Source organism: Diabrotica undecimpunctata, chromosome 4 (genome assembly GCF_040954645.1).
Source record: "Diabrotica undecimpunctata isolate CICGRU chromosome 4, icDiaUnde3, whole genome shotgun sequence".
NCBI lineage: Eukaryota > Metazoa > Arthropoda > Insecta > Coleoptera > Chrysomelidae > Diabrotica > Diabrotica undecimpunctata.
The window spans coordinates 59,046,778-59,057,415 of record NC_092806.1 but is presented as its reverse complement, the minus strand read 5'-3'; the positions used below and the strand labels follow the sequence as shown (position 1 = coordinate 59,057,415).

At 32.5% G+C, this 10,638-nt stretch overlaps 1 protein-coding gene across 1 annotated transcript; it reads left to right on the top strand.

Annotated features, from left to right (window-relative positions):
* Positions 1 to 1,062: 1,062 nt before the first annotated feature.
* LOC140439563 (esterase AGAP003155) lies at positions 1,063 to 10,083 on the top strand. Its single transcript, XM_072529549.1, has 4 exons — positions 1,063 to 1,547; positions 3,046 to 3,243; positions 3,567 to 3,707; positions 9,881 to 10,083. The coding sequence occupies exons 1-4, from the start codon at positions 1,301 to 1,303 to the stop codon at positions 10,045 to 10,047; spliced, it is 753 nt and encodes a 250-aa protein (XP_072385650.1). The 5' UTR covers positions 1,063 to 1,300; the 3' UTR covers positions 10,048 to 10,083.
* Positions 10,084 to 10,638: the final 555 nt, after the last annotated feature.

Below are 10,638 nucleotides of genomic sequence, written 5' to 3'. Positions count from 1 at the left end.
TCTTTAAAATAGGCGTAATATAACTATCATTCCAAGTTGAAGGATATAAGTATCTATGTGCAATTTTATTGATAAGTTCAATAAATAACATAAAGGTACACAGATAGTGTAAAGCACCTTTTTAGAAAATAACTGTGAAAACGTAATGAAGGCTATATCCACATTATTAACCAATTTATATGCATATAATGATATAAGTTCAGGTTTTTTAATATATTTTCTTTTTACTCTACCTGCATACATCTTATTTGCCATGATTTTTGTTTTACCTATTTGTTCCAGACTAATGCATGATTTTATCTTGCAGAATCCGGTTCTGCTGCTTTACACCAATTATGTAGTATGGTTTTAATTGTAAATTTTAATACTAATTATTAATTTTTAATTGATTTTATGGGACTTGCAAGTTATAAATTCAAAACTTGCCTTATCGAGAACAATTGATTCTATTGTATTTATTAAAAACCTTGAATGTGTTTGTTCATTTAAACAAAAGTGAATAATTTGTACAATATTATAAAATGCTTCCACAAAACAAGAAATCGAAATTATAACATAATCTTCGAATGCCATTGGTATATTCCCTTAAATCCAGGGACATATAGTTTTCAGATGTATAATTGGCAGAAAACATTGTTTTTCTACAATCTAAACAATGAATGAGTTTTTCTTTAAAATAAAACCTTCATCGTAACTGGTGAAAAGTTCCTGAATAATAATTCTTTTTACAATTGGAATGTTTGACATTGTTATTGGATCAGAATAAGATATTTTATAATCATCACAATCTGGAGAATGTACCTAATATGTTTGAATTAAAAAGTTTTGTCATTGGCACAAAAACATTAAAGAATCGTCCTCTTCACAGATAAATGTTTTTTATAAATATCTAAATGTATAATGGAATTCACCAACAATGTTTTAAAAATCCTTGTAAAAAAAGGTAGGCTATCTGCATTCTGCATCTAGCTAGAGTAATGTAGGTAGTCTACCTTTCAGTTGGAAATAATTTTTAAATTAAAAAATAGATACAGATACATAATAAAATAATACTTAAAGAAGAGTATTAAACCTATTGTATTTTAATCTTTCCTCCCATTGTTAAAAACGTTTAAATAAGTTGATTTTTATAATATTTATGGATTTTTAATCAAGAAACATAACGACATAACCTAACAATTTGAGCAGTAGTCTAGTCAATAGATCTTGATATAACCAAATTAACCACTTAATACTATTTATTTTCTCTTCAACTCTTCAATTTAAAGTAATTAAAGAAACTACTGAAGGGAACTGGAAAATGAATCATGAAAATATAGAACCTCAAAAGTGCTGTCCCGATAACAAAATGAAGCTAAAAATCCTAGCGATTCATGGTTACAGACAAAACGCTGAAACTTTCAGATCAAAAACTGGGTCTTTTCGAAAAATGATTCACAAATGGGCAGAGTTCACGTACATTACAGCTCCCCATAAGGTTATTCTAGTAGATGATCCTAATGATTTAGAGAAAAATGGACCTGATATAGGACAAAGTAAAGACGAAGGTAGGTAATGTTCTTTATATATTTTTAAAGTTAACATAGATTACATTGATTTGTTCTGTTATGTATCTCTTGAGATGTTTTGTGGTTACATGATATGTATGATTACATGGAATATGTATATAGAGAGAAAACAGGAGAAAGATAATTATACGTAATTATGAACAAGTTCAATTTAGTAAAAAATGATCAACTTCCATTACTGAAAAGTGAAAAATGTTTGTTACTAAGGTTAGAATAATAGATATTTAGATATAGGTACTTAGTTGCGTTAATAAATATACATAGTAGAAATGTCAGATTTGTAGATTTTGATAGTTCTGCCTCAAGATACAGTGCGGCAGCTGATTGATATACTGTTAAAGCAGGACATAGTATGTGCTAAACTTAATTTTGACCATTTTTTATATACATTTCACCTTAAAGTAATTATTATTTAAATGGGAATAAGCCACAATTAAAGGTTAAAGTATGTTTATTGGTGTTTCAATTTGAGAACAATTTCCGAAGTGGAAATTGAAACGTCAATAAATGTACTTTAACCTTTAATTGTGGTTTATTCCCATTTAAATAGTAATTACTTTAACATGCCACAAGAAAATAGCTTCAGAACAATACATTTCACTTTACAAGGACCCTTCCTCTTACTGCATGCTTGCATTGATAACTGATGTAGAGTAGCTTTTGTAATTACTCTTGTTATTGTTAGAATTATTGATACTAAAAGAACTTTATAAAAACAGAGTTAAATCTAAAATTAATGTAAGTATCCAGTTCAAATTTTTTAAAATTCAGCAAAAAATTTCAAAGTGTCTGCTTTTTTTTTATTTATTTCAGAAATACAAAACCCAACAATATGTCAACTTTTTTAAAAGAGAGTCTTTTCAATATTACACTTGTAATTTGTCTGAATATTAATTGCACAACGCAACAATTATTAAGGAATCAAGTACTTCACACTTAATTCAATTTCTCCTTCTTCAGTATTTTCTGCATCACTGTGATAATTCATATTATGGTTTTCAATAGTATTATAAGTGAATTAATATTAGTAAGTAATGTGTAATAATAAATTATGTTGGTATGCCTTTGGTCGTAGTTCATAAATGAATACATTTTACTTTACTATATTAGTGTATTGACTGTTTATCAAATGAACACAAATGTAAACAATAACAAAGCTATTGACTAGCATGAATCATAAGTTACTCAAATATAAAATGATCATCATATCTAGGTACATTCTTATTTATATGTAAGTAGATATACAATTTATACAAAACAATCTGTGCATCAACAATGTCAGTATTTCGGTTCAAGTTCAGGATATAGTTCACCTAAGTATGGTTATTAGTGTACATATTTACAATTTAGAAATTAACATTCTTGCAAATTATTTATATTTTTTGTAGGATTTTTCTTTTTAATGATTAAGGGTGAAGTACCTTACTATAGCATCTGTAGGTCTTCAAAGATCTTACAAGAATTGTTTTTTTTTTAGAGCAATATGGTTGGTTTTTTAATCGAGATGATAAAACATTTAGAGGTATTAGAAAAGGAGGGCCAGCCATTGGTTTTGAAGATAGTTTAAAATATATAGAAGACATTTGTGAAAAAGAAGGTCCATTTGATGGTCTTTTAGGATTCTCACAAGGAGCTTGCTTTGCAGGATTACTTTGTGATTTACAACAAAGAGGATGTGAGTGTTTTCAATGATTAAGTGTAAAATCATTTAAAATAATTTAAAAACTTGCACCAGGAAATATGTCCTGGTTGTGAGTGACTATTAGATTTCCTTTAAGAGGGTCTATTAAAGGTTTCCTAATGACCTAGGTATTCAAAAGGATCAGAGTTTGCCATGACTAGCTTTAACTTATATAGTTTTGTTCTAATTATTATACAATTTGAAACGAATCACGGTGTGAATCTATTGATTTTATAATTGGTATTTTTTCTCTTCAATTATATCAATACCAATATAAAATTAAATTCTACTTAACTAATGATGTATTCTTATTTCAGTGACCAAATTTACTTTTAATTTTGCCATTTTTTCATCTGGTTTCAAATCAGGGAGCCTTCCACATTTGAAATATTACACTGACAGAATAACAATACCAAGCCTTCATATTTTTGGAGAAAATGATCAAATAATTCCAACAGGTAAATATCCTCTTGTTTAATATACAGTGCATTTTAAAGAATTCTCTCAAAATATAGTAAGGTGAAATTTTATAACCGAAAGTTGTTTTTAGTTATATTTTTTCAAATTTTCCTCTGACAACATTTACTCCGACAGAGGTTCAACAACAAATAAAAATGCTAAATCCTAAGAAAGCTCCTGGCTATGATTTGATAACTGTGGAATTACTTCAGAAGTTACCGAGAAAAGCGGTGGTGCTATTAACAATAATATACAACTTCATACTACGTCTTTCGATACTTTCCAATACAATGGAAATTTGCTCAAGTTACTATGATTCCGAAACCTGGTAAGCCCGCAACGCAAGCAAATTCATATCGCCCTATAAGCCTACTCCCAATAATGTCAGAAGTATTAGAAAGGCTACTATTACATAAAATCGAGGAAGTTGTTCCCGTAAACGAAGTTATATCACAACACCAATTCGGATTTAGACGTGAACACTCAACCATCCAACAATGCCACAGAATACTAAATATAATTAAAACAACTCCCGAAGAGAAAAAGTTTTGCGCTGGAGTGTTTCTAGGTATACAACAGGCATTTGATAGAGTATGACATGAAGGTCTCCTCTAGAAACTGAAATTACACCTTTTTTTAGTGCTAATAGTTGGCACCGCCTGTGCATGACAAGTGTGTCAATGAGTTAACAACTTTGTAATATTCCGTCTGAGTAGATTCTTTCCCACTATGCATCCCACTAGAGAAAAACAATGTGAAAGTCTGGAATCTAGATGAGTAATGTTTGCATGACAGTGAAAAATCAAATACATTAGGTATCACGTACAATCAGGTACATTAGAAAATACATACCAAAAGAAGGGAATTTTGATACGGGTTTAACTTCTTCTAGTGCCGACTCCACTAATGACGGTTGGCTATAATCATTGCAAATTCGTCTCTATCTTATGGTTTTCTTAAAAACGTCTGTGTGTTTAACCCGGTTCAGTCACGAATTTTTTTCAGTCAGGATATTTGTCATCTACCATTACCCATTTTCCTTCGATTTTGTTCTTCTTAATCAGCTTTCTAAGTATGTGCCCCAAATATGCTGTTTTTCTCCTTTTAACGGTGGTCAAAAGTTTTCTGTCTCTTCCCATTCTGTGCAACACCATTTTGTTTGTAATATGATCGGTCCATGGTATTTTCAAAATTCTTTTAAAAAGTCACATTTCAAAAGTTTCTAGCTTTCTCATTAAGTCAATATTAATAGTCCAATCTTCGGCACCATGAAGAAGAATAGAACATTTTACCATCCAATGTCAAATTTGCAGGTTGAGTCTTTGGTTACTCAGAAATTTCCTGATCTTCAAAAAGGCTGCTCTTGGTCGCTTTATTCTTGATCGAATTTCTGATTTCAGATTTAGATCTTCAGTAATCCAGACTCCTAAATACTTCATTTTGTCAACTTGTTCAATATCTTTTTGGCTGCATCGTTTTCATAATGAATGTTATTTATATTTTCACCATTTATCTTGATCCCTTCTGTATAGTTTTCAAGTGTTTTGTAAATAACTCTTCGGAGTATATATTAAATAGTAATGATGAAAGTACACAGCCTTGTCTCACACCTCTACTTATCTGTTGCGCATCCGTGCTATTTCCATCTAATGTTACCATAGCCTGTTGGATCCAATAGAGATTTCTCACTATGCTAATATCATTTTTGTCAAGTCCATTTCGCTTTAGACAGTCTATGTGAATGTTATGTTTAACTTTGTCAAAAGCTTTCTCATAGTCTATAAATGCGACAAAAAGATGTTTTTGTTGGCCTCGACTTTTTTGAGCAAGAGTTGTGAAACTTTACAGAGGTTCTACTGTTCTGATGCCATTACGAAAGCAAAACTGTCTATTCTTCATATCCGCTTCACACTTTCTGAATATTCTTGCATGTATAACCTTTAAAAATGGTTTCAGTAATTGTTTAAATTCAAATATGGTTGTGTAAATTAATCGATATATTTGTCCTCCCTGTATCCCTTCGATTCCAATAGTACCGGTCGGGGAATGCATCTCGCGAACCAGACAAGAGCGTGATCGTCGATAAGAGGGACAGACGCAACCCGAAAATGAACCTATGCATATATATTGAATTTGTTTTGTTCGTTGTTTCATAAAATAGTGTAAACCATGGTCATCAACTTCAATTATACATTGTTTTGATTGTTTATTGCAACCATTTAAAATTTGATGGTTATTTGCACATATGAGTTAAAGTTCATTCATCTCTCTAGGCTATCGAAGGAAATATAGTTGAAATTAATATAATTATTCTTAATTATCTCGTAGTAAATCATTGTTTGTTTAATTCGCCACAGTAATTGTGACATTAAGCTGATTGATCTATAGTCATTTCAGTGTTTGGGATTCTTGGTTTTTGGTACAGATTCAACTGCAGCAGAAAATAAGTTCGTTGAAATACATAACAGGGTTTCAATATATTTTTAAAAGAATTCAGTTAAACTGTTTGGGAACTTAAAAGTGCTGGAGGTCAAAGTAGTGAAGTCTATCATTCTTACTCTCTGCAATTTCTGAAGCATATAGCGGTTACCACACCAATTGATATTATGTTCTGCCAAGATGAAACTTAAGTTACATTACACTTTGTTAAAAGCAAACTACTAATGCAAGAGGCCAGGGAAAATAAAAATGATCGAGATGATAAATATTAGAATAAGGCTGGAACCCGTGATGGTAATGTAAGAAACAATTTCAATTTAAATGCCATAACTTTGTAAAAATGGGGCGCAGGCGCTATCAGTGTGGGAAAAATAAAAATGTAAATAGACCACTCTCAGTAGAAAATAGTGAAAAGGTAACATTCTTGACTGCAGAGAAATCACTTTATTTACCAACTCAGAACCTAGTGAAATAAATTTCATAATAGATTGGGGTGCTACGAATCACTTAGTTATGAAGAATGATGAAAGGTTTTTAGATAATGACCAAGAAGTAATATACATCACAAATGTGACAAAGAAGAATTGGTGACAACAAAACAAAGGTGATTTGAATCTACAAGCAGCAAATAGTAAACAAATTGAGTTAAAAAATGTATGACTATGTAATCAACTTTTATATAATTTAATTTCCGTGAAGAAAATGGAAGAACAGGTCTTTAAATTGTATTCAAAGAGAAACGGGTCAAAATAATGAAAGGAAATCATGTTGTGATAACACTAACAGAGTTAAGAAATAATTTGTACATTGTTAAATTAAGATGTAAATATCTACTAGATGCACAAATCACAGCTGTTGAACTTAGTATGCTAATGCATAGGAAAATGGGTAATTCTGCAAAGTATCCCGTTGGCAAATATATTAAGAACAAGAGCCAAATGAAAAAGCAATTACACAGCGGTGTATACATACTTAAATGTGGCGACTGCCCAAAAACTTACATCGGTCAAACTGGTAGAACTTTTATCAAATGTATAGCAGATGGTATATAAAAGGCACAGCCCACCTCATCATTTTGTTTTAAAGCATCGGTATATACTTGTATGTAATTAGGATATTTGGCAGTATTATAATTAAAGGTAGCTTTGCTAAGTGTGAGAAGTTCGGAATATGAGGGGGTTTGAATTATCGATATTTCTAAAGTCTAAAAAAATCCGATTGAGGCGGTTTTTTAATCATTTTTATAATATTACAAGTATTTCGAAAAGCTGTACATAAGGTGGGGGAGGATTTTTAGACCAATAGCATATTAGATAGCAAGCTTTGTGGGATCGCACTGTAACTGGTGACCCTGTGTAGCTGCTTTTATATTCTTAGTATGCGCGGAAACGGTCTGAGCGGGAAGGTTTGGGGCGGGGGGTCGCTGAATCAGTGGTCGCAATGTTTCCGGCAGTTGTTTAGCATCACCGCGCGTGTTTAAGCTGTTAGGCCATTTTTCAATTTCGATGACTTCACGAATGATTCTCGATTTTAAGGAGCGGATGAGAGCAAACGTTTTTGCTTTTTCGAAATCTATTTTGTGGCCTGTTTGAATATGATGTTGGGCTAGGGCTGAAGTAATATTGGAATGTGATATAGATATAGAATCTTCGTAAATACGGTTATGGATTCGTCGGTTTTTCTGTCCTATGTATGTACGTGGGCAACTGGAACAGAGTATCTAGTAGACACCATGTTCTTCATTAGGGATTTGGTCTTTTAACGGATCTGACGAGATTGGACAACTTGGAGTGAGTAGTGAAGATGGTTTTGATGTTTGACGTTATGACAGAGGTTTCATCAAAGTACCGTAACCAGCAGGAGGGTTTGAGATTTGATGAGGACATGGCTGCTGTTTCGAAATGTTCAATGAAGATATCAGCTATTACGGGAGAGAGGGGGATCCCATTGGGGCACTTTTGATTTGACGATAGAAATGATTTTGGAATGAAAAGTATGTATTAGACATGCAGTGTTTTATAAGAGATAATGTGTCTTGGGGGATTTTATGTTTAGAGTCCAAGATGGAAATGGTTTCATCGATGGGAATGTTGGTGAACAAAAAAACAATGTCAAAACTAACTAGTATATCTGAGGTTGAAACAGAAATGTTTTTCAGAAGATCAATAGAATGAAAATAGCTTTTGACAAAGGACGAAGCGTTTTCGGCTAAAGGTTGTAAGAATAAAGCAAGATGTTTTATCAATTTCTGGGTAAGGGGTCTCAAGGTAGAGTGGACTTATTTATGATGGATTTGGTCGTTTTTTCTAGATAAGTAGTGGGATCGTTTGGGGCGCGTTTGTATTTTGTGGAATTGAGAAATTCGAACATTTTGTCGAAATAATTAGGAAAGTTGAGAATAACGGGTGGCATTACCTTTGTCGACCGGAAGAATGACAATGTCAGGGTTGTTATAAAATTCTTTTAGGGCGCTTCTTTCTGAAAGACTGATATTTGACGGTGGGGATTTGGAAGTACGGAGAATTCTGGCGACATCTTGTCTGGCAACTTCGGCTAGGCCGAAAGGAAGATTAGAAATAGCTTCTTCAGTTTGACAAATAATTTTCTCAGTTGGGATGGAAAGAGGAGTGACAGAAAAATTGAAGCCTTTTAACAGAGCTTTGATAGCTGAATCGGATATGTGAATATTTGAGAAATTGCGAACAACAGTAGAAACTTGTTAATTCGAAATGGGCTGTGGATTTTGCTGAGAGATAAGTTGGTCCAGTTTGCGTTTCTGGGTTAGGGTTTTGTTGTCAGAAAAATGTTGGCCTTTTTGGTGAGAAAGACTATCGAAAGTGTCACATATTCTTCAATATCTTCATTTTTTGGCTGCATCGTTGGCATAATGAATGGTACTTATATTTTCACCATTTATCTTGATCCCTTCTGTATAGTTTTCAAGTGTTGTGTAAATAACTCTTCGGAGTATATATTAAATAGTAATGGTGAAAGTACATAGCTTTGTCTCACACCTCCACTTATCTGTTGCGCATCCGTGATGTTTCCATCTAATGTTACCACAGCCTGTTGGATCCAATAGAGATTTATCACTATGTTAATATCATTTTTGTAGAGTCCATTTCGCTTTAGAAGTCTATGTGAGTGTTATGTTTAACTTTGTCAAAAGCTTTCTTATAGTCTTTAAATGCGACGAAAAGATCTTTTTATTGGCCTCGACTTTTTTGAGCTAGAGTTGTGAAACTTTACAGAGCTTCTACTGTTCCGAAGCCATTACAAAAGCAAAACTGTCTATTATTCATATCCGCTTCACACTTTCTGAATAGTCTTTGAAGCCAGGTCACAGAGAAGACGGTATTTGCGTGTTAGAAGATTAGAAAAAGATTTAGTAAGAATGAAAAATTTTTCCCCGTAGAGGCGAATAAAATGTTCGGATAAATTTCCGCGGTCAGGTCAATGAAAATTACTAAGTTGTCGGGATAAAAAAAAAGTTTGGTGTAGTCCATAGACTATAGTACTGAAGAATTAAGTACGAGCCAATTCACTGAATACTGTGTATTTTTCTTGTAGTTGCTTTAGAATCATATAAGGCCAGATTATTTTGGATTATAAAAACCAAATAACTACAGTACAGTACTTTGCTGTAGACGATTGTTGTTTACCCTTGCATTAAAAAATAATCAACACAACTTATAAATCGTTATAAAAATAATTAAGTTTACAATTGTTTTAGAAATGAGTGAAGCTTTGAGTAACTGCTTTGAAGAACCAGTTATAGTAAGACATCCTGGAGGTCACTACTTACCTGCTGCAGCTCCACAGAAAAGTGATTATCAGAAATTTATAAAGCTCCAACTTCTTAAAAAACAATGTAATAACTTAACATTCAATGCGGTTTAAATAAATTGTAGAAGTAATATATATTTATTACAAAAATAGTTTATGCTTATGACCTACTCAAAAGTCAATCTCCCCTTCTAATAACCAAACCAATGCTATATAACATGGATGGTTTTTTATATTATAATTAATTAATTAATATATTATAATTGTGGGATCTGCATTTGTTGAAATAAAGCAGGAGGGACCTGATCTCCTATCTCTGGCACTTGGTCGTGGAATCATTGTACCAAACCCTGTCCTTGTAATAAACTGAACCAAGAAATCCTGGATCTTTCATACAAGCCTACTTTCTTATGGGAAGTTTAAGAATGTCTACTTGTTTTGTCCGTGTATTTTCGCCTCATGCTCTAAGCACTTCATGTTCACAAAAGACATATAGCTGTTTCTTTTTTCATTTGGTATTTCATGCACCGTGGTTGATTCGTCTTATCTATGTTGTAGAGACGCATTTCCTCTGTTGACTTTGTCCAGTGATCACCTTCGTGACCGGTTTCATATCTCATTTAGCAGATAAACTAGATAAAAGGCTGTACATTTTGCTCTTACGATTTTCTTACCACTTTTGAATTTAATCTCATTTCGTTCTCT